This window comes from Linepithema humile, chromosome 3 (genome assembly GCF_040581485.1).
Source record: "Linepithema humile isolate Giens D197 chromosome 3, Lhum_UNIL_v1.0, whole genome shotgun sequence".
Classification (NCBI taxonomy): Eukaryota; Metazoa; Arthropoda; class Insecta; order Hymenoptera; family Formicidae; genus Linepithema; species Linepithema humile.
Genome location: NC_090130.1, coordinates 2,032,973 through 2,058,580, shown reverse-complemented (window position 1 = coordinate 2,058,580; position 25,608 = coordinate 2,032,973). Strand labels below are relative to the sequence as shown.

Sequence of the window (25,608 nt, the reverse complement as noted above, 5' to 3'; positions counted from 1 at the left end):
TCGTTTTAGAAATATAAAGAACTATATCTTACACTGGGAATAAAGAACGAACTTTTAATATTTCATAGGCACGAAAGAAAACATGGAAGTATTGTGCAAATATAAAAGGTCGGTTATTCAATGCGTTCGCGAATGTTATTGCGCTTATACTTGTAAATTTTCTCTCTCTCTCTCTCTTTCTCTCTCTGTATATAAATAATACTTACTCACAAAATTTACAAGTAAATATGCGATAATATATTTGTTACAAATGTATAGAATAAGTTTAAAGTTGCCGTGATTTTTCCTCGTTTGCTATTACAATGTGTACAAAAGTGAAAAATTATTTCTTTATAGAAAGGTTATGTCTTATATAATAGAATGCAAGGGCATATAAAATGATATATAATGAATGATATGGACAATCCATATTTAATTGTAATACGCCGTGAAAGGAACGTAAAATTAAAATGAGGCGATTTGATGTCGCGCAATAATCGTAAAATGTAGAAAAAGGAAACCACTCCATACGGGCATTTGTTAATAACCCAAGTTCACAGGCCCGCCGACTCTATGAATAAATTCCACGAGCCCATCGAGGGCGTCCGTAACGAAGGGAGAGAGAGAGAGATTTATATACCTACGACCTTCCGCCCATATGTGCGCGTGTCCATCTGCGTTGAATGCAGGATTATGATGTTTCCGAGTAATAACATACCCCGCGCAGACGACACGTGTGTCTCTTCGACTGACGGTCTCTCGTCTTTATGGCGTTTCGGCTGCCTGACAATCAAGAGCGACGCTGACGCACACACGAACATACATACATGCGCGCCGCTATACGTTTGTTGGAATTTTGATGATATTTTATAAAACGTTTGACGGTGCACAGCGGCGCAACGATGAACACGATAAACTCGTCCCTTGACGTGTTCTCGTTGATTGATTTCGGAAACGGCTTTAGCCAAACCCATTTTTAACGCGGCGCCATATTCGCGTAATAGCGTATTCTATATCTAGTCGCGAAAATACATTCTGAAAATACTGGTGCAATTCTTCGTCGTCGCTGGAAATCATTGCGGATTATCTAACGATGACAAACGGCGTCGGATTACCTCAACTGATGCTCGGTCGACTCTGATTTCCTTCGCCGGATTCGAACCACCTTATTATTCGCTCGGAGCGACCGGTCCAATATGGTCGTTCTCAGAGTACTCTGAAAAATAGCCGACCTTCCGCTACGGTCATAGTGCGGGTCATGCGAGCCATTTTAAACCAAAGTCGGATATTACTTTCTCCAAGCCTTTACACGGCCTACACATGGCTGTCACATATGTAAAATTCACATAAACTTAGGCCATGAAATGTCCGTGGCAAAGGATTACACTGCATTCAAAATGAAACATCGCAAACCTATGAACAAAGATTTTGCACGATTATTTTAATGCACATTAACGTAAAACTTAAAAACTTGGGATAAAAATTTTAGATTATTGTAGGGTCAAATCTTTTGATCGAACTTCCCATTTCATTATTCTAATATAATCGAAATTTTATCTCAATTTTAATTCTTTATTAATAACACTCTAATTAAAGGCAACTGTTTTTAAAATTTTTATGGTTCTAAAAAAGAACGAGTCGAATTTATCAGGCGTTCTCAGAAAAGAACATATGCCGAAGCTCACAAAAGCGCGACGAGATTGCTCGAGTGGTCCATATTTCACTCATAACAGTCATAGGACTGCAAAAACTGTGCACGACCATGCTTGACAAATGGTGCACACACGCATGTGCCGGGTCGTTTTCTTACGGCGCGATTAGTTGAGACGATAGAAATAGAGAAAGCGAATTCAACGCTTATCTCGACGCGTTTAATAGACGCTTAAATTGATTACGTTGTAAGTCAGCTAATTCGTGGGCTTGTAAATTAAATGTCTTTGGCAATTTGATGCGATCTTTATCGAGGATCGGTAAAAGGACACGAGGAACGAATTTATCGGAACTTTGCGTCCATGCGATAACGTAATAGGAGAACTGCGTTGTATGTATTACTGTCCTATTTATCAAATTTAATAACAGCTTGCCATGTGTTTCATAGGCCACCTTGTACCTATTAATATCTCAGAACGAGAGTAACCAATCTCTCATTCCGCAGATTAGAAACGGGAGAAACGGGAATAAACGTCTTCATCTTAACATCTTCGGAAGCATATAGAATATTCCGAACATTTCATTATTTATTTAAGTATTTTTTTGTTAATTCTTCCATTTCAAGAACATCGAAATAGATATTTCACATATTTAAGTCACAACTGACACACATTGACCCTTGTATTTTTTTACGAATCTCATCTTTGCTTCAATTCTTCGCGAATCGCTTCTGATATCGATGTGAAAGGTATTCCACTCGCGAAAAAATTGAACGACCATCTTGCTGAGCATCGCGTGTGCGGAAACGCCGACTTCGGCTAAAAAAGACGGAGCAGCATTCCTGTACGAAGATGTAATGTAATCTATCCTCCCGCAGCGCTCAGCCATGCTTCGCGGTAGCCCGAGCGCGATCATCGGCGCACGTGTACCTCAATTCACGGACATCCCGGGCAAAGCTGTGCGAAATTTTCTGCGCGACGGAACCGGTTGGCATGCCGCGAGATAGAACCGCGGTCGTTCGTCATGCCGCATTTTACCGTCGCCGGCTGAATCGCCACGACGTCCGGCGCACGTGCAACATAATCTCTCGCCGTACGGTGTGCAAGTACAGCAAGGTCGCGTTATCACTCGCGAAATCTGGATGCACCGTGAGAGTTATCTCTCATCTCCACTCTGCGCGATATCTCCCAAGTTCATTGTCAATAGCCAGCATCTCGGTTAAGCTGCCGCGCGTGACACGCGGATTGCATCTCGAAATTCATGATTCTTGGAAGTTCAAAACGGATGCACATTGTAATGAAGTACTATATTTTACCACGAGCGAACTTCTACCGTACATCCTGTTGTTATTAGCTAAATGTAGCTACAACTGTACAAGTGAAGCGAAAACGAGTCTTAATTCATTGCCAGAGCGCAACTGAAAAGTATTAATTAACAAATTTAATTTCAGCTTTGATTTTTCCAAGTTTCTAAACAAATGGATCAAATTATTATAACTTTATTAATTAAAAGCAGAGTAACAGTAATAACAGCTTAATTAATTCGGACCAATGAATGATTGATATTCTCTGAACTGAATGCGCGAGACGGCTAATTAAATTCTGTAGCATAACTTTAATGATGTAATATGTGTCTTACGGCAAACTAAGTCCATTGTACGCGAAGCAATATTACCAGGAGGAGAATTCCTCAAACTTCGGCATTCAGTCTCGTCAACGGCCGGCAAAACGGCGCGTCTCTGTCGACCGCCGACTCGTATCACGAAATTCGCCGTGAAACTCAATATCCAGACGAGCTGAACAACGAGGGGCCCTAAATGGAAATTTATTGGCGCGTGATCGCATGGGCCTAACGCACGTCAGACCGCGTGGACTCACGCACGCTCGGGTGCCCAATGAATAACGAATATCGTTTCTCGAATGCGCGTTCTGTTCCATTTCCATGCCGGATTTACCGGTCGAAGGGATTACCAATCACGCGCGGTCTCGTGTTCATTTCATTCTTAATCTCCGTCCCACGACTTTCGTTTCCATTCTCTTCGCTCGCTCGTTGCGGTTCCGACGTCTCATCGGGGATTCGGCTATAGTGAAATTGCGATACGACGGTTCGAAGCTATCGAAGTGGCAAAGTTATACGACTACTACGATCTGTCCCACAAGAAACGCGTGAGTTTGTGTGCGATACGTTATTGTCTTTTTCGAAATATTGAATTAAATATCAAGTTGAATTGTTTCAGTTAAATTATCAATAATAGCGAAATTGTTAAATGTCTCAAAATATTAATTTAAAAAAAATATAATTTTGCACATTTTAATTTTTAGTAAAAATGATAGCAAAGAGGTGGAATAATTCTCATGAGAGATATATCACATTATTCTCCTTGCGGGATATCTATATATTTATTTACTCTTCCGCATCTCTGCTTTCTACTCCCATTGTTATGCCGCTCGAACCTTTATTCTCGCAGTCTTCCTTTTCTTTTCTTTCGCCGGTCTTCTTTTTTATTACACGAGCAACGTCGCGTCCGGAATGCCAATGCTCGTACGGCGACTTTGTGAGTTATCGCTCTGTTCAAAGAGGCAAAGTTACGATCGGGAATGTGTTATCGGTACTGACTGAATGCCACTCGCTTGCAAAAATGATATAAAAGCAAAAAGATCGCGCGCAAGAAAATACTCGCGCAACTCGCGACAAATTATAATATTCTGTATTTCCAGTTTTAACTAACGGTCTTAGCGCTGAAACACGCGCAAATAAACAAGTCTTCTATCTGGTTGATCGAACGCTGCGGAAAAATTGAGTCCTGATGTTTAATTAAGTAGCTCCTCGAATGCGGAATTGATATTATATCCACCAGCCGGTTCTGATACTCTGATAGCATGTAAATTATTAATTAATTAATTACCAAAGCTTGGCAGCAATTACAAACTGCATCGATAGTTTCCTCTAGTGCCTGCGACTGCCATCATCACGCACTATTGCGGAGCGCGCGGCGCCACACCTCGTGAAGCTTCACAGGACACGAGCGCGCCATCAGATATAAAGTCGCCACGCTCTGCGAGCACGGATCCCGTATTCTTTTCTGCCCATCTCGCCGCACGCTCCCGCAATTTGTTAAGTCGCGAGTATTCGCGACGCGCAGCCACCGCTCTCACCTTGAAAGTTATCTGTAGAAAATATCGTAAAACTGTGGACAGCGATCTTTATTTTCTCGTAAAGTGTGTTAATTCTGATCTCGAAAATTTTACAAAAATTATATTTTATGATAATATAAAGACATATTTCAGCTGCGAAAATAATGGCGCACCAACGCGAATGAAAAATAAAACCGTGCGAGAGTAATTCATAAGGTACATTAGCAGCGTGTCTCCGGCAGATCCGCCTAGCTTCTTATCTTCTCTCTCACCCTCTCCGCCGTCGTTCTCCATTATACGCGTCGTTTCCGCGCCGAAGTAACGCGATCGCAAAGATGCTTTCGAGGAAATAAGCTCGAGCGAAGACACGGCCGCGCGTTTATGTGCCAACGGCGATACAAGGCGCTTGCTGTGCACGAGCCGCCATGCGAACGGAGATCTTGTCGTTGCGAGCGTTAGCCTCGTTTCTGGGCCCGATCGCTTGTTCGTTTTTTTTTTCCTAACTGCCGCATCCTCGCCGACACGAGCCGGCCACCTTGGCGAATCGTTTGTCAGCGCGATCAGTCGCGACGACCGAACAAGTATGATCAGACGGCGATCGCTTCGACTTAATGCGAATTGTCGTCGAGGCTGAATAATAGCACACGTCGGGTATTTGTTCTACGTATACTACTTGTATGGTGGTATTATCTTTTTTTGGATTTTAAATTGTAAAAAATTTCTTTTTTTACCATTAGTTTGGATGCTGAAATATTTTCTCTTGCGCCCCAGTTGTTTAACAAATAAAGTTTTATTTTTTTTAACTTTTATACTGCTCTTATAGTTTGCATTTAATATAATAGTTAAGTTAAAAAAATAAAATAATTGCATTTCATCTAAGAAGAAAGTTGGAAAATGTTCAGGGTTATCTGCTACTCTAATAATAACCCGCGTCAGTATTTCCTGCATATCACACCCACTAGAGCCATTCGATGTGACGATAAAATCGTCGAGGAAGTAGAAGGCATGAGAGGCCGTATCTCGAGGAGAGGCAGGGGGAAGGCCGCGAGTTCTCGTCTTTGTATCTTTGCGGTTAATGCAAGTCGAAGTGTTCCGAGTCGCAAGCGCGAGCGCGACCCGACAAAGCCGGCTCTGTTCGAGCTCTCGTTCGCCTCCCATCGTTCTTTCCTCTTCGTTTTCTTTCGAATGATCCGCTGCTCCGCGGTCTACGTGGTATCGCGACAGAGAAAGCGCACTTGATGCCACTTGAATCTCTTGCCCGAGCTTTGAACTCGCGTTCTACGCAAGCTTTCTGCGTGAGTTACCGTCGAAGATAGAAAATCTATAAATATATTCTTAATGGTTCCGATTTGGTTTTACTTCAAAAAACTGGCCTTAGGATTCGGTTTTCGACGAAATGATTATTGTTGATTAACATTGCATTAATTACACGTTTCAGAATTTATTCTTGTATTTTTATTATTAATTTCTTCACATTCAGCTTCTGGAAGAAGTCACTTTTACAAGTTCTATCCACACAATTCAGTTTCAATTAAATTTATTCTATTTCTTCTTATGAAAAATGTCATTATGGTCATAAATCCATAAATTTTTAAATTTATGCTAATGTAATTACATATGAGAAACTTACTCATTTAACTGTACTGCCATTAAAGTGACAGTTTCTACAATTTATTTTCAGATAGTAATAGCATTCTCGGAAAATTTATTGAAACAACAGGTGCTTAAACCACAGAACTATCTGACTCGTTTCGGATTCATTAAAACGAGCTGGCTTGTCGTACTCATTTATCACAAATTACGCTAGACCGCACAATGTTATTATGTATACGTATTACGCCCATTGAACGTGCGCGCCGTTGAAATTACACGTTGTGTGATGTATCGCATGATGCGCTGAATCTATTATGAAATATAGTTATTATTCACCCGCGGCAAGGTGGATTATCCGTGTGATATGCGGTCCTAAATCAGCCCGCTCGTTAAACGAAATCCCGCCGTGCCGTCTCGTTTACGTATATTTCATTTAACATCACAAGGGAAAACTTTTCTCAGTTGTAGATTGATAAATGCGCGTGTGTGCGTGTTCAAATTTTATGGATAGTCCGTCCATCTAATCGTGCGAATTTCGACTAAGTAAAATTACTCACGTAATTAAATCCACTAACAAAGCATTGAAAAAGAAACATCTAATAAAATTGATCAAAAAAACAAATTGTTATATAAAGATTACCTTCGTAAACTTTTATTATTTATTTTACGTTTTGTAAAAAATTTAATCAATTTGATATTGCAGAATATAATATATAAAAAAATAGTCTCTCGAAGCTTTCTTGTGTGCCGCATAGAGCAAATAATAATGTGAATTCGAAAAAAGCTTTAAAAATTGCAGGATTGATGGACAAGTTGAGGAGTTTAAACGATTCCGCCAATTCCTGCGGCGATTAAAGATCAATTAACCCCGCGTGATCAATAGCGCTGCTTTCTAGTGGTGTCAAAGGTTACGGTGCGGTAATGAATCTGGCAATTAGTTAATAAGATGTATTCACAATCGTTAGGTAATGAATAAAATTCTACAGCAGCGCATATTGTTATATCTGCGTTGCCATTTTCTCTTTCTTTTTGCGATGCCGTCGCGATACGCCGTGCGAATGGATTCGATAATTAGCAGGCGAATTAAATGTGCTGAACGTTAAACGGGCTGAATTATTGCTGGAAAACCGCCATCGAACGCTGACATTAAACAGCCGTTTTATCTCCACTCACGCGCACCATTCGGATTCCAATAGTCACTGAAAAGCGTGGAATGCTTTCTGCGCAATAGTCACGATTGAACGATAATTAATGTGACGCTTATTATTGCTTATCAAATAGAAAATACGCAGAATTTATAAGTGACGCGACATTGGAACTGCAAGAGAAGAGCAGAACTGTAAGATTCGTGATAAAAAGGGCGTGAGATTTTTATGAATGTTTTTTTTTTTTTTTTTACAAATTCCCACGTGAAACAATTGGATTATATTATGGTTCCACTTCTTTTCTAAAGTAAATTAATATGCCAAATGATACAAGTATAATGACAAAACATAATGACGTGATAAAATCGTGTGTTTAGAATACATATACGTAATATTTCTAAAGAATTTATATTTATTGCGGAGTTCATGTGTGTGTTTGAAGTGCAATCGCTTCGTGCAAGTCAGCTTTTACGACGACAAAGTGCGTGCGACGATATACAGCGTATCATTATGCGACGATAAACCAGCCAAAGAGTAATTTCGACAAACGCTGTGTCCATAGATCAAAACTCCGCGGGGACTCGACGAAAAATAACACAATGGCGACTGGTGTATTTTATCGTCCGATAAAAAGGATAAGCGCGTGGTGACGTTTACGACGACGACGGGTGAGGAAAGTGCCGCGACATATTATCTCCAATAAGGAAGCACGTTCGTTTGAGTCTGCGCGCCGAGTTCGTATAATATTATAATAATTCATCGCGCGTGCCCCGCGGTATCGATAAAACTGATAATTAAAAAATATTACATCATTATATCGGACGACTACAGTAAATTTTACAATCCGCGTCGACACACTCGTCGACGTTGATAAAAATACGCGCGCCGCAATAATAAAATTAACGCGACAACGATATGGACTTCATTGAAGAATCTCTTCTCTCCAGCAATGTGTTTTTCTCGCGTCTTAATTACGCAGCTCGAGGGAGTAGAAACCGCTTTATTGCTGCGCGTGCGATGATTAAGTCCATTTAAATATCCACACCGAGAAAAATGCACGTATTCGCGAACTCTCGCGGATTATAACGAAGCTATGCTTATACATACATATATTGCGCTTCGTGCTGTATGGTTTAATTTTTTTTTTATTTTTATGAAATGTGAGTTTTTCTAAAGAATAATATCGTTGAAAAATTGTTGCGAAATCTTTTCTACCAGCAGCATTTCTATCTCGTGTCTGTACCATCTATATCAGTTACAATATTTTGACTCCAAGAGAGAATCCTATATGGATTTTTGAGCCATCTGCATATGCAAAATTGCTCACTCGTGCTTCGCGGAGCGCGACTCGCCGGCATACGAGTTACCGCGGTAACTCGCATTCAAATCCGCGTTTTCTCTCCGGGGATTCGATCGACGTGGGTGAAAAGACGGGTTATCCGCGTTTTCTCGAGGAAGAGTCTTACATCGCGTGTACGTAATCGGAGAGGGGCCGCGCTTTTGCGGAGGGCCCCGGGCGCTTATTTGCGCATAACTTTGCGAACTGACAGAGCGCTGCCCACCGGCTTAAGTACTGTTAACAGGTTGACTGTCGTATTGAAGTCATAGACGAGCGCTCCGCCGGCAGCGTATCCGGGGATAAACGCGATCCTAATGAATGGCTGTTCTGTTTTCTCAATTTATGCGCCGCCCGTCCGCTCGTGAGCTCGCCTCCATCTGCGGCCGCAGAAAAGCCACACATGAGAATGATTATAATTGCCGCGAAGCGCGCGCGGTCAGGAGGGAATCCTCGGAGCAGTGATTAAGCGAAGCTGATCCTCGGTTTGTTACGTGATTAATCGCATGAGCTGGTTGCAAAAGCCGGCATTATTACGAACACGTGCTGCATTCTGACGTTTCATCCTACGATAAGTTCGTTACATCAGTAATGCCGTTCTTATACCAATAATTCCGATCCTTTGAAATCCTTTTACGTAAATCGCTTTTTTAATTTTTATTCGAGACAAGATATGAAATAATGATAGGTTAATAAAATTATCATCAATTTTCAGATTATACATTATTCAGATAAACAAGTAAATGTTACATCGATAAATTTTATCTCTTTAATTAGGTGTTTCACGAATACACATTTATATGAAACGCAAACGTCGTCAGTCTAGCAACAGGATGATTTCACTTGTAATAAATACTTCATCGCATTACAATGTCCATTGCTGTAGTCGGAGATTGAGATCTGCGACCTCGTTTCAGGCATCAGGCGTTTCCCCCTCGAGTCGAACAAGCTCCCCATTTATAATACTGTGCCTTAACGAGTTTAATCGCGACTCGAGAGGTTCCCGCGATCAAGTGATCGATGTCGACGAAAAAGCCGGCGCGTAAAAAGCGGCGCCAGCCGATGGCGCTTTCGTCCTTGATCAACCTAAACAATTATTGTACTAATTAAGCTCTCCTGCTATGTTTCAGAGCGACTTCGAACCCCAGTGTCACGTGTTCCGCACCAAGCAGCTACGCAAACCCCGACCATGTCATTTGTGCCATCAGGCGGTGATCAAGCAAGCCTCTTGCTGCCGAGGTGAGTCGATAACATCATTCTCTTCAGGGTAACGGGTAACAGCTGGCTCTTCGCGGTATTCTGGATGGTACACAGTAGTGCTCTTGAATCGCTCGAAAGATACGAAAGCTCCTGCTTAACCGGGAAAGCGCTCGTTAAAATAGCACCGTTGTCGGGTAATTCGGTACTTTTCTTTTTATTAATATTACCAGCGTTATTACTGATATTAAGTCTCATTGCTGTGCTCCAGATTACACGATGATTACTACAATTAATGCAGAAACGCACGTTCGTTCGTGCACGCGTGAAAGTCGGATTGATTGCTGCATCCGCGTCAAGCAAATAATTAACGCAATTGCGTATTAATATAGGATCGAGGAAATGATTATAATATTTGAGATCGTTTCTCGACTCGTGAAAATGAGCGAATATAGCATCATGTAAAATTATCACCGCTCAATCAAAATTATCGTTTATTACCCCGACGAATGTAAACATTAAAATCAATGAGACTAGAAATCCGTAAATTTCACATTTGAATCTGTGTTTTTTTTTTGTTTCAGTGTGCAAGTACATCTGCCACAAGTCATGCGAAGACAAGGTATGTGATTTTGTATGTAGATAATCTTTTGAATTGTTTTATTTGGTTTCTCCGACGTGACAGATTCCTGCGAGCGTTCCGCAAACGCAAACGCGGCGATTAGACTGTCGTGAGCATGTCACTTCTCCTAAGCGCGACATTCGTAATCAAGGCCTCTTTCTTGGAAGGTTTATGACAGACCGGAGCAAAGAGCACACACTTCCACGTACATGAAGAGCCCCTCTTCCATCCAGCCATGCACTCTTCCGCGTACTTCCTGGTACTTAAACAGACCCTTCGAGCCTTCGAGATACGTTAAGCCAAGACTCGAGTTGATAGCGATTACGCGCATCGGTTTTCATTTCTCTCAAGAACAAAAAGATATTCTAAAATCTATAAAAACTTATGTACTTTGCTTTCTCGCACAAAGAAATTTCGTAAAAAAGTCGCTAAAATCGAAATTTAATTCTACAAGAAATTCAATAAGAAAATAATATGACTCGCAAATTTCATTCTTATAATATAGCTTGCACGTAATGATCAAAGTGCCTTTAGAGATTTTTTTTATAAAAAGATTTGTTTAAGGTATATTATTAGCGATAATAAGAAACCCTATAACAAGCATCGGGAAACTTAATATCTCTGTTAACGTCACATAATTTTGCATTCGTTGTACCTACTTCTCGCAGTAATAATCATCCTTCTCACGGCCTAGGGGTCGATAGCGCGATAGCAAAATAACAGAAATTAATGAGTAGCTTCCATCGTTCTCCACCCATGCGCGCAGTAAATCTCCGCCGCACGCTTTAATCCAAAAAGCGCGTCGATATCTTAACTGATGAGATACTCGGTTCTCCGAACGGTTCTTCGGTCCGATGTGTCGGACGGATGAGCGTGTGCGCTCGCCGGTTTTGTGCATCGGTATTGGTGCATGCGTGTGCGCTCCTTACGTGAAATGCTGTGTGGGTTCAGTCACCGGGCAGGGCACGAGCCTTACTTACCTTCCTCGTATCGCCGAGTACTCCTATGTCACGCTCGCGTATGGAGAGAGCCGAACGTACCTACACGCGCGTCTTTCCAGCACGCGCGCTTGTGCCGACTCCGAGTGTCGGCGGCGGGATGAACGTTGACTGGACATGGAGAGGAATGTCCGTCAGACACGAGGAGTGCGCGCCGAAGTGCAAGCCGAAGTGCACGACTTCCTCCGGTAAAAGCGGACGGGCGCGGTCGTTCCGCTTTGTTGCGGCATTCTTCGCCAGAAAAGGCGGATTAACCCTGTCGTTACTTCAGGATAACGGCGCGGAAACGTCCGGCAAGTGTAATCCGTGGCTTACGCGGCTCGTGTTATCGGACCGTGTAACGCGAGGGTGGTTACTTTCGTCGGGTAGCCAGCAAATAGTTGATAAAACGTCGCTGACGTTATTCCGCGAGAAAGCGTGGTCCAGTTTATAGCTTTGCGTTTAAGCCTTTATTTTAATGCAGCGATTATGTATGCAATAAATGCGATGATAAGCAATTTAATTTTTTTTTTCTTCAAATTACTAAGAATTTTAACGCACGAAGAATTAATTGGAGACGCGTTTGGCGATAACGCACGCTACGAAGCTCATCGCGACGAGGATAATATCGGATGTACATAAGTGCTATTTGGCGTTTCTTCGAAATGTCATGTCGCTCCGAATTCGCCAGCTCAAAGCTGCCGCGAAATTAACGATCGCGATCGAATGACATTTCGTGCACGTTAGAAAAATGTCAAGGGGCCATAAACGGAACCGTAATTGCCAAGGTCGTCGATTGATCAGAGAGTCTGGCGGCATCCGGTCCTTCGACGTGATTACAAACGTACGATCATTAGTAACGCGGACTCATTACGCTTACGAGCGGCAGACGTCGCTCTCATCTCATGAAAAACGAATAATTGCCTGCCGGTTGCAACGTAAAAATACTACGTCATATCCGCCGTAGAGGTTCGAAACGCGGCCACAGTGAGATGAAAAAAAGCGAATGATTTGCGCAAGCGGCTGTCAGAATGAAAATAATTGAGCGAAAGTTATTGCGACATAAAATAAATGTACAGTCTGATTTTTTAAATACAAAGATTAAATTATAAATTTCTCAAAATAATTCAATAAGAATTACTGAATTCATTTTATAATCACATTTAACGCGTTACTTATATTATAGTTTCAGACTGTAAATTAATATTTGATTTTGACAGCCGTAGAATAAAATTTTATTGCGACAACGCGACACAATGCAGTTGGAATGAAACAACGACGCTTTTCTACGCCACTGGTGCAAAGCGTGCACACTCGTTACAAACGCAAGAGGCTTATATACGCCGACACGCGTGTGGTCCCATATCGATATACACGGTGTCTTAAGTTCAAGGCGAGGGGAGACGCGGTACAGATAGTCCGAGAAGCCTAGAGACGCGTGTAGAGCAAATTACATCATATCACGAAGGAGACGAGGTCGATAACAACAACAATACCGCGAAGAGACGACCCGTGGGCTCCGCAGTTGAGCCATGTGACTCCTGGAAGGAACCGGAACCTGCTTCGAATTTCAAAACGCACGACGCGAACGTGACGAACATGGAATTCCGGCGCGGCGGTTTTTATCTCTCGAGGCGAGAGGCGCAGTAACAATCCGGGGAACAGAAAGCAACGGTCTCGTCTTATTGAACGGCTTGTGTTGCCGCTCATTTTCACAGGAACGTGTTTATATTTCAGCGCGAGAATCGCCGTTTAAGACGAATCGTTCGATTTTCTCCTTCGTTGCGGAGGAGAGCGCGTAACTGCCGTGGATTATGGCAGCGGTATAAATAATGATCGCGTGCTGAGTATATTCAGCATATTACTCGACCGTGACGCGATACTCTTCACACTTCAGCACCTCGGTTAGAAGCAGCAGAAACCTAATAAGCGGAAAATATCAATGTCGATATAGAATTTGCATATGCAACGCTTTGCCGATGATAAAACGCGCGATTGATATTTTACATTGTCCTCTGATCTTGAACTCTGAAATGGATATTGCAATTAAATTGAACGTAGTAGGCGGTAAACTTAAGGAGTTGGGATCTAAATTAGATTTTCCTCGGTATTTTCTGCGAACTTTTAGCAGACAGTGTACCCGTAGAGCAGACGCTAGTGTGCCACAATGGTATCGCGCGAGATACGGCGCGCTCCTCCCTCGTTCGGTGTATCTCTTGCGCGTATTGATATCATCGCCGTAACCGAAGCCGCTTCTCCTGGAACTCCGGATAGGGCGAGTTGAGAACCGCTGGCCGATGGAGCGAGCTAACGAACGACATCATTCGTCGGATATGGAGAACCCGAGGTTTCCTTCGAGATCGAAGGTCACACGATTCTCGCCGCGAGTCTGTCTACGCGAACCACCTTTTTCTCCACCCGCCCTGGTGCTCTCCTCCTTTTTTATCGGCCCCAAAATCTCCGCACACCTCCGGGCTATTTCGCCTGCATACGAAGTCATCGCTTAATGATCGCCACGCGGTACATTCTTCCGAAATATCGAGATATCGCGAGCCATCTCCGATGCTCACTTCAGATGGAACGTTTATCCGTGACTGATCGAAAATTGATCCCTTACTCTTTACTCTATTTCGGAACATATGAGTGATGGGAAAGATTCGAAAGAAGAGTCCAAGTGCGAGGAAGACACGGAAATCCATTCGCGTTAAGGCATAAAAGCTCTGAAGATATCTACGGATTTTCCGTAGATTCCAGGACGTATATCACACCTGCTTAACAATAGCACAAATAATCTGTTAATAAATAACGAAATACATATCTAATATCTGCTCTGGGAAATCAAACTGTAGCTTACTCGGGAGAGTTCCGCGTAAATCATATCGCAATCGGAAGCCCGTGCGAATAATCGAAGCGTCATCATCCGTAACCTTAACCCCGCAGCGTCCTTGTTCTCCGCACGCCTGGTAGCCGGTCGCAGCGAGCTCTTTTAGCGCTCTGAGCCTCGCTTTTCTCCAACGCGGTGCATCGTCCGACCTGGCGTTGTAAGCCTCGCCAAGTACGAAACCGGCGGCGACTGCCATACCTGGCCGGTGCCAGCGGTGTGTACCGGACTCGGTCTTTCAGGATTGTAAATAGGCGGCAAGAACCGGGGAAACCAGACGGTGTAGGTAACGTCGCGGACCCCACCTCCACGACATCGCCCCGTCCCTCTCGCCATCTAGTCTCAGCATCTTAGGGCGTACGGTAGTGCAGCGATGCATCTGCAGCTGCACTACTGATATTAAATCGAGCGCCGGTGTTCCCCTACGCGACGGTGGCGAGAGACCGCGGTAACACAATAGCGAATCGGTCGCGCTCGCGGAAAGCGCTCCAGGTGAGCCGCGGGGGAGGCGAAGGGATAGTTCGCATAAGCGCAGAGTCACGATAGATCTCTGCGGGATAGGAGTATACGATGAACGAAAGGGTATACGGCGTGGAGGGGGAAAGGGTCGCGTCGTGCCTCGATAGAGCGCCTGTGTTCGCTTACTTTGACGTGGGGGTAGGATGCCGGATTATCGGCTTTGCGACGAGATCGATTTGCCCTTTGAGACTGAACCCTTCCACGCTTGAGGAGCAGTGAGATGTTTGTTGGTTGGATGAAGTCGGCATTACAGGAAATTATTTGCCATAATAGGGACTGAGTGTAAGGAATAACGGAGCCGCTTAAAATAATTTGACAATTTCTTCGCATTGTATGATACAAAATTTTTGTTTAGTTATTTTATTTATTAGTTTATTTGTTTTTGGTGCATTTTAATTTTTATCGCAGAATAAAATTAGACAATTTTTCGAGGAAACGCCAAGTCGGGTTAATCACCTCACCGGATGAACTTTAACCGCACACGTGCGTAGAATCCTTCGTCTAATCATACGATCTCTGCGATGGCGTATAATTAGCGTAATCACACACTTGACGAAAAGATGTTAATTATTATGATTTAGCACGAGCGACGAATTACATACGCAGGCGTTAAGTTAAACGACATCTCATTCTCGTCATCGGATGTCGGCTATTTCACATCGAATCGATCCCGATGAACGCACGTGCACCGTTCGGATGTACATCGACCGCGTTTTTTCTGATTGCGGAAGGGAAATGCGATGCGATCGCGTGCGAGGATTATAACGGGATTCTTCTAAGTCCGTAGTGGCTGAGCTGATCGATCGAGAATCGAACGGCGATTGGCAAAAAAATGTCGTATTCGTCTCGCGTCATGACGGGACGTCGCGTCGTGTATTGAACGAGCGAATTAATGATTGATAATACTCGTAATTGGCAATCGAGATCGCCGATTAGGCAGAAAGGATTATATCTATTAAAAGAATCTGAGTTAAAGTACATAATAACTTTTCTTTTGCTCGGGTTTTTTAATATTTAATAATTTGGTTTTGATTCAGGTTTGATCATTTTTAATAAAAAAATATATTTAAAAAGAATTCAGGAATGTAGTTTTAAACGCAGTTTTGAATAATGACATTTTACAGATCCATTGAAACGGTCAATTTTTGGACCAAAATTAAATCGCTGCAATTTATATTTCTTCAAATAAAATAGCTTTTATTTGAAAAATGACAGTTTTTCGCGTAAAACTCGTATAAAAGATACCGCCATCGAAAATTGTTTTCAATTGCTACGTTCGAAGTGATTTCCTTTTTTTCTATTCAGAAACGCAATATATCTAAATTTTTTCATGCAAAAAATATAGAGAACTTTTTATTCGCAATTTATTTTTAGATGAAACAAAATTTTTTTAGAAATATGCAAAGTTTTTTAACTTCTGCATCTTTGGATAAACTTGAACAATTACCTTTAATAACGATTGTCAGCGGCATTTAGAAATTCTTCTTCTCGGCACGTTTACGAGATCGGCACGCTAACACACGATCACCCGCGCACGCTGCGACGTCGTGTCGTGTACGAGAACGGGTTATTAACTTACGACCACGAATTTTCAAGCAGCGTATTTGGTGGGGTGTCTACCTGCGGCGATAGCGATGGGCTTCGTGCACGCGCGCCGCGGCGCTCTCCAGTCCGCGAAGAGCGCTCCGACGCGAAGGACGTGGGAAAGATCGATTCGCCGTCGTAGCGCGACTCTTGCTCCATTTCAATCGACAACGGCCGCCGCGAGACCGGCGAGAAACCGGCTTCGGCGATCGCCGCAGACGCGAGCACGTTGAAACTCGTCTTTGAATTGATCAAAAGATCTGCGAGATGCTGACGAGAGATCTATTTGGCACGCGCGATTCTAATTATCGGAGCAACGTGAATGTGTCGTGAATCATTAGTGATCTATCAGGATCAAGAAGCGCGGTCTTTTAAATATAAAACTGTAACCGTGCGCCTCGTGCGGCGAATTAAGGTTTCCGGCGACGAGTTCGAGTTAGGTTTATTTTAATCAGTCAATATCGAACGGTGCGAAATTCCTGGTGAACGTTGTTGAGAAAGATCGCGGATAGCACTCGAGACAACGGTTCCTCGGAGCGCTCGGCCACTCCTCATTCTTCTGCTCGTAAAGGAGACAAGTCGCCTGCACCGGACAACCGGTCGTCGTTGCGATCGATCTCTCGTCACCCCTCAGATCGATGCAAATCTCCGCTGGAGGTCGTCGAACCCGGGATTAACGGCGGCGCGGCGACCTTGAGAGACATCCGAAAATCGAGAGTCCTCGCGGAAGTGTGCGCGCGCGCGCGCGCGCGCCAGGGACGGGATGCGCCATTTTCGAGAACCGATGCAGGGAGGTGAACGATCCTCGGAGCGTTTCGCCGCAGACCGGTAATGGGATACCAGAGGTGACGGCAAGATGAACGGTCACGGCTCCACCAATGAGGTACTCGCATTGCGCACGGTTTCTTTCTCTCTTTCTTCCCGTTGTGTGTCTTGCCGCCTCATTTCTTTTTGTCCCCTCTTCCACACTCCTCTCCACCCGATATGTGCTTTAGATATTTAAATCACGGTGTTCGTTCCGTTCCGTTCCGTTCTTGACTGACGATCTCGAATCGCGGATTAATCCCGCCTCGCTCAAGGTGATCCTCGGGGTTCTTAGCTCCAAAGAGAGAACATCCGCAGCGCTCGTAGATCTTCTTTGATGTTCAGATTCTCGGCGCGTCAGCCTCGATGTTGATCCTTGTACCGATGCGCGATTACAATTGATAAGGAAATACTTGTAATCGCGACGTGCTGCTGTGAAATGAGAACCATGCTATATTGTATTATTGTTAATTACAGAATTTCCAGATCACTTTAATCCACTTCATATTTTAGTTCAATTAAAAATCGGAAAGATTAATTTGCTTTTATCTATTGAATATAATTAACCTTTAAATTAATTTAAATTTTTTATTCAAAGCATCGATTAAGTGACAGAGCGTTATAAATATTAAATTAAGATTTAGAAAATGGTCTTTTTCGGTAGAATAATTGAAAAATTGAATTTTTTCGATGAATAGTAGATTTACATTTACATCGAAATAAGTGAAAAATGTTTCTTTTTCGTTCTCGTGACATACAAATTCTTTTGAGCGTTCACCGTTGGACGTGCAAATGCTCCAGCGATGCAAACGTCTGTTATGTATCAAAATGGCGCTTCTTCCTCCCTCGATTTCTCTGTCTTCTGTCGGCCGCCGCCGTCTTTCCCTTGCTGCCCCTTGCTTTCCCGTGTCGCCCGTCGCGATTTCTTCTTGTTGCGTTCTAAATTCGCCGCGCGCGGCGCGCGTATGTATATAGCTCTAGCGAGGAAGAGAAATTCCTGACGTCTGCTCGGCGGTGGCTGCGATGTACGTTTACGCGACGTTTACGCGGACTGTAAAGACCCCATTTCTGCCGCAACGATTGTTGCTCAACGACGGCTGAAGAGCTGCAAGCAACGGAACAGTTTAGGCTTGAAGTTGTTCAAGTGCTATTGTGTGTTGCGCGATAGGCAATTGCGATCTCACCTGGCGAAATAGCGGCGCGAATAGCGTCTGAAGTTGCGATGAAATTATTTGGATTAATTCAAATCAAATTACGGGGCTTAAGCGGGTGATAAAATTGTGAAATTATGAAATTGGTAGCTGCGAAAAATAAATTCTTTACTTGTTCTTCACGTAAAATTCGAGTTTTAATATTTTACGTGCAGATGTAACGCGTTTTGCTGTAGATAAAGTTTTGCAATTTTATTTACAGATATTTTTGAAACAAATTATTTTGTAATTATTCTGGCTATTTTTTTCCACTATCTGTAATTGATATAAGTATCAAGCGTGTGTCGCAAGATATCCTTGTGTCGCGAAATTTAGCATAAATGGTGCAATTTAACCGGCATTATCATGCCCGGAGGAAAACATTGATAACGTACAATCTCGATTTGCTTGTTTATATTTTAAATCCACAAACATGATAAACGTGGCGTAATATACCGCCGTTGTCTCCGGCATGAAACCGCAGCGATCTTGATACCTTTGGAACAATCTCGGAGCAAAGCGTACGTCAAATGAGAATCTCGTGCGTGACTGCTATCGTGTAAATCACGAACACTCATTTTACATCGTACACTCTGCGAGACCAGAGTACATAGCGTTGCAAAGCTGAGCATAATTTTTACGCTCGCGACTCGCGATTCCAGGGAGGTCATGTTTGAATGGGAGGCGGCAGGGGAGAGCGATAAGGCCCACGCTTGATTAGATAACGGACCGTGACAGGTACGGCACTGTTTGCGCGTTGAAGAGTGCCGTTTTTGCATGTGGCAGTCAACGCGCTGGTTTTTTTTTATCGAACCTAACTATGTTACACTCCGCAATTTTAACTTTGCTCGACAACCGGGAGATGAAAAAAAGAAGAAGCGCAAGATCGAAACGTGAGGATTCTGGTTGCGGTTCCCTTTCGTATCGAAGCCGGGCAATTTTCATCTGCCGAACACGCATTGTGCGCGAGCCAGATTGATCCTCAATAAACTGTCTCTGGCGACGAGCCAGCCACAAAGATAAAAGGGAAATGGACTCTTTTTTTCGTGCACGCAATGGCAGAATTGAAAGGCGGCATTGGCTGCCATACATTATCTTCGCATGCAAATAAATCGATAGCTCTGCTTCCGTTGCTGACCGGATATCTCACAGGTCTTATCTTAGGTAACGAAGAAGATTATGTTTGATTAACGTTTAAAGCGTATTAGTTCTTAATGGTTTGTTTTACGTCACGCAAAACCTTTGTCTAACGTTAAAGTTTAATCTTACAATAGTAGCTATAAAACGACCTTTTAGCTTGTGTAAAACCGAATAAAAAAATCTCAAGTTCTAAAAGCACATAAAAATTTAATTTTTTAATATTTTGTGTAATATTTACGAAACTCCTGCTATTTTATTAGCATAAGTAAATAACGCAGCACGAAGGCATTGAGAGCCTCTGCATTAAAGCGTTGAGTCTTCTTATTTCTATTATAAATGGCAATTTGTTTCAATAAACAGTATGAGCATCAAGTGATAGTCAGCCTTGGGCTGTCAAGATGCGTGTGAACATCCAATGAAGACTGACATAGATCCTTGAAGATGTTACGCCTAATTTTTGAATGAAGGATTGGCGATTTTTAATAAACTAAAACAAACAAAAATTGATACGAAAATCGTGTGTTTGAAAGCTAGACTACTTACAAAATAAGCAGGTAACAAGAAATTTAAAACAAAATTCAAACAAAAAATAAAATTTTAATTAGAAGGACGAAAGAAAAGTACATCTTTTAAACTCTAATTAAAAGTTGCTAATTGTCTACAAGTACGATTATAGCACCAGTAATTTAATTTCTTTATTATTAATTGAAAAGGATAAAAAAAATTCGTTGAGCAAGAAGAACATTGATGAATAGATGATAATTTCGCCGATGTCTAAACAAATGGTACGCAAGTTGCCGAACGAGATCATGGGAAGCGCTAATAATTTTTCATCGGCAATACTCGATGAACAGATGAGGCGGAAAAAGGTGGGCCTGGACGAGTATTATGGTGACAGGAACATCCACGGTGCCATAAATCCTCCGGTAATTGTGGTCAATTAATTAGCATGCAAATGAGGCGAAGCGCAAATCATCAGGAATGGAGGCGGATCCATTCATCGGAGGGCGATTCTCGAACGTCCTCCTTTATCCAGCGCGAACTTTTCACTCGCCGCTCGCGTCTTCGTCCGCTCAATTGACCGCGGCGGATCACGGGGTCTTTTTCTTTGGCAAAAAAGTTTGAAGAATGCGCGAGACGTCAAGGTCGACCGTTGAAATTCACAAACACGCCGAAATAGTCTTTCCGAGAATTTCGTCGCGTATCTCGAATAGGCACGTGTACCACGGATTAAATGCTCACCAGCATACGAAAGATGTATGGGCTGCTGTATATATTTTAATGAGAATCCTTGATGATGCATTGATGCTAATCAACGGGAAAAATTGTTACCTAAAAAAAAAAGCTATAATTAATTTTTAATTAGTACTATGTTGGCCATTATTTTCTTAATATTCTTACACAACCTCTCAATTTTAATATTAACCTGAGCAAGCATTTTTATAACTCATAAAAGATTGCAAGATTTTATTCAATTTAAGATTTTATTCGATATAAATAAATTCAGGGCAATTATATAGAGCAAAAAGATAATTGTTTCACAAGTAATAAATAAGTATTAGCCTTTCCTAAGCTTGATTAAAATGTACCCGTGTTCCATTGATATATACACGCCACAATTAATTATAGTGTTGCAAGTGTACGCTGCAAGGCTAATTGTAACAGGATGGCCTGCGAGGGAATAAAGAGCGGCTGTAGAACATACAGTTACAGCACACTTAACATGTGTACCGTATTCGCATCGTTCTGCCGCCACTGTTATTTACGCCAGCGAAGAAATGGAATATTGAATGAAGTCAAGCGTGCCCGACAGATTATGCCACGACACAATGTCGTGAATTAAACACGCGAATGCAAACGGGCCGCTGCCGGCGCCAGAGTGATTTCGAAAAACCAGTTTTACGACCTCTAATAATCGCTTCCCTCGCTGAAAGGACCCTCTCGCCGAATTTAGTGTCCGCGTCATCGTGATCTTTTCGCCGGCGGCGTGACGTAAGCGGTCGTCCCAAATTCCTGGGCGTTTGCCGCCGCAGGACTTTGCGGCCGCTGCGGAAAGGACGGAGTTTCGCGAACAGGACTTCCCCGGGTTACACACCGTAATGCGCGAAAGTCGGATGCCCGAGCGAGGAAATGGGAAACGCGCCGGGAAAGTCGGGCGCGCCCGTCAGCCAACTGCAAAAAGGAAAAAAAAAAAAAAAAAACAGACACGCGAGAGGAAAGTGGAAAAGCGGAAAAGAGTAGCCGATTTCCTTTAACTCGGCTACATTCGTACATTGGTTTCAAATTACGAAGTGGCGAAAAACTTTTTGTTGCTACTTATAAGACGAGACTTACGATAAACATTTATACTTCGTTAAATTGTTTTTCTTTTTTCAATATTTGAATACATATATAATGAATGTGTGTAGCCATTGTAGGAGATACGCAAATATGATCATTTACTGATTAGCAAGAAGTATGTGTTTGCAATCGATTCAAGGTAATTCCAAAAACATATATTTGAGTTGCGAATATTCCGGAACACGATAGAAATGGCCGGAAGACAAATCTCCATCCGCGCACGAAGCATAACGATTATTCGCAGTTCAAGTAGAGAAATGATGTGCGCGGCAGTAAAGTCTCTCCGGGTTTCATCTGAATTCTCAAACAGCGTGGTGTCTACAGTTTCCGTGAATGAAATCGGAAAGCAGCAGACCTGCTGGTGGTTTTTGTCGAGTTAATCTCGGATTACCAGTGATATTTTACGATTTTTTCCCCTTTTTCTCTCTTTTTTTTTTTCCTCTTATTGGAATCGTCCGTGCGTTGTTCGCTCATAAGGAGGTCATAAACAACTTGCATAAAATTGATTCGCCACGCTTGGCGATAGCGAGGTGTTTCGTTTCAAAAAACCGGACTGCGGAATTTCGAGATTCGCGGCGCAGTAAAATCGCTGAAAAGGGAGATAATTACGATCGTTGAATAAATTATAATGAAGACGGCGCGGAGTGGGCGTATCTGGCGATTTCGGCGCTTCCCCGGCGTTTTAAGGCCTCATTCCCGCGGTTCCAGCCGGTTTCATAATTGTAATGTCACCGACAAGCATTAACCTGTCCATTTTGATAATGTTGTCTTTGTTAATTTGACAGTTTGCGATGAGCAAATACGCAGTCGGGCAGGAGGTCAGGCCGGTTGGAATTAATGATCCTTGATGACAACTGATCGTTAAGCTTGTTACTTTTTAAGCAACTCGCTTTAAACGTATCAGTATTGTTCACCGAGAAAAATAACTTCTACAACTGAAAAACGACTAAGCACTTTTATCCGCTACAAAATCTATAAAACTTTTCTACAAATTTTTTATCCATATTAGATTGAATTTATTAAGAGAAGGAAAACTTTTGCGCGTTAAAAATTATTTCTTTCTAATAGCCGTTAAATTTCGATCACACCAGTATTGTATTATTTGAATTACCGAGTATCGCATCGAACCAGCCAGTCCTAAAAGTCCTTTTATTGCAAGGATTTATGATCCTCATCATTTAAATGTGTTTGCAATCTGATTTTATATGCACGAATATTGTGGTGCTTCGCTCCAATAAGCTTGATATCCATCATTAATCAGGCGCCGCGGCGTACAAAGAGTCGAAATGTCGTAAATATGTAAATACGCAGCATGTAAAAGGGAATCTTTTCAGCGGGCGAAGACGCGGGCACGCACACGCGTAAAGCGCGTCGGTACTCGTCGTACATATTGTGGGTTTGTGGGTTACACGCTGGACGGACGCAATTATTCGGCGCGCACGACGAGCCATGCTAATGAATATTGATGTGCCGCGCCGGTACGCTTCGCTCGAGGTCAATGCATTAGCATTATTAACACTCGGGGCATCGCGTCGCGCGGCCCGGCACGACGAAAGAGAAAATACGCTCGTGATTTCGTAGTATACCTTTGTCGTTCGCGTCAAACACGTGGCTAATCTAATTCGTTCTTTTTTCACTTTCTACATATTTCTCGACCGCTCCCTGCTGTTGCTACTTTTGAATAATCCTTCCCGATAGCTTTTAGAATTGAGTGGAAGGGATTGGAAAGACGACTGATATACTACTTCCAAAAGCGAGTACTTAGTCCTTAATTTAGCAGACTTTTTTCCATTCTAATGAGTTCTACAATTGTGCTGTTAGATCGTGGAAGAACGGGTGCTCGGATAGCGTGCTGAATCACGAGAAACCCTCAGTGTCGGCCATTCTCGCATTTTATTGATCACCTTTAAGCAGTACTTTGGAGCTTTTTGTTTCGAACCCGTAGTTAACTTTTCTGTAGAGACGTTTGCCGGTCGTTAAACGATTAAGCGAGGAGAAACGTCCGGTAAGAGCTTTTCCTGAATCGCTTTGGGAGCTTTGCCGATAACTTTAGTTCGAAACGGCTTCTCACGTTTTTCTTTCCCGAGACGAGAAGTTCTTTGGCGGACTCCGACAAACGCGTGATTTTGTCGTAAAGTCACGGTTGCGTGAATTATATGCAATTTGTAATGGAAAATGCGATTGTTGATTTAAATAACTTTTGTATTTGCATAATATTTCTTTATATTTATTTGTTTTCGTAATTTTTAAATTTATTTTTCAAATCGATTGACTGTAGTCTAAGAATCGTAATTTTGAAACAAAATTTGAACTTTTAAATCATAATTCTACGCTATTTATTATATAGACCGTTCTTTCTATTGATATATCTTTCACGACACACAGTCCAGTTCTTGAGAAAAATGAACTTGAACTACTGTGTTATCGGTTTTTTTTCTGTCCTCTACAAATTACCGCCATTGTCATAAAGATTGAACTTCGGAACTGATCTCGTCTGAAATTTATCGCGAGATTTTTTTATTAAATAGCACTTATTTTTACGAAGAGGAGGGTTAAATAAAAATATGTTGTCGCCGACAACAGCCAATAATTACTTTATGACAAATATCGATGCAAAGGATGTTGCGAAAAAAATAGAAGTGCCGTGTGAATAAATCAGGCGGCTGGACCGCCTTGACTCGCCCCTACAAAGTACTATTTGCCGACCACGAAATTTGACAGCGGACTGACAGTGCCGCTCCCCAATGCCCGTCGGACAGTCTAATCGCATTAAATTGTTTTGTAATCTGTCTGCTGGTCGCCTACCCATGTCCTGACGCTGTTCAATGCTACGAATGGAATCTCGAAAATAATTTTGTCCTAAAATATTCCGCGGTCATATTCTTCCTGGCTTACTTTCGCGAATTCGTCCGTAAAAGATAAACTTGGATGACTGATTTATGCGATTGCATAATTGTAGAAAAACTCCGATAGTTCTCGAAAACAGAAAGCTTGGGAAAGGTTTTCGCGCAAATTGCCGGCGAAGGGATCAAACGGGACGAATGTAGAAGTTTCGTTGTTTTTACCCGCGGAGATTTCATTTGCGATAAATATGCGTGGTAACGTTACACCGACCTGTCTCACCTCGAGCTACACGCAGGCTGTTATTTAAAAGATCTTAACAAATGGCTAGTCAGGCCGGGCCTCCTTATTATCCATGACTCCTCGGAGCGCCATAGGACGCTAATTGCGAACTTTCATTACGAGTCACGCTCGGCTCGACGGACGCAATGCTGATCGCGATAGGCTTCCGCGAGATTCTACGAGGTGCGAGCGAGAGCCCGGGTAGGAAAAAGAGAAGAGAAAGGAGCGCACAGAGGGTGATAGGTAGCGCCATATGCTCATAAATATTAAGATACCACTCTGCCTAAGCTGATACAGAGGTATTTATTATGTGTCAGTCGGAGTACATATATAATGTAATTGTTGTATTAACCAGAAGTGGTAATGACATTTGCCGGCGTTCGTAAATAGAATC

General features: G+C 42.5%; 1 protein-coding gene across 6 annotated transcripts in view; it reads left to right on the top strand.

Annotated features, from left to right (window-relative positions):
* Nucleotides 1-25,608, top strand: part of by (blistery) — a 154,597-nt gene that overhangs the window by 44,889 nt on the left and 84,100 nt on the right. For 5 of the 6 annotated variants that reach the window (XM_067351477.1, XM_067351480.1, XM_067351478.1 and 2 more), the window contains exons 2-3: nt 9,968-10,076; nt 10,619-10,656. In XM_067351477.1, coding sequence (XP_067207578.1) covers nt 9,968-10,076; nt 10,619-10,656 — 147 coding nt within the window. Of the gene's footprint in view, nt 1-9,967; nt 10,077-10,618; nt 10,657-16,726; nt 17,501-25,608 lie in introns of those variants that run through there. The other variant, XM_067351482.1, reaches the window with a different exon arrangement.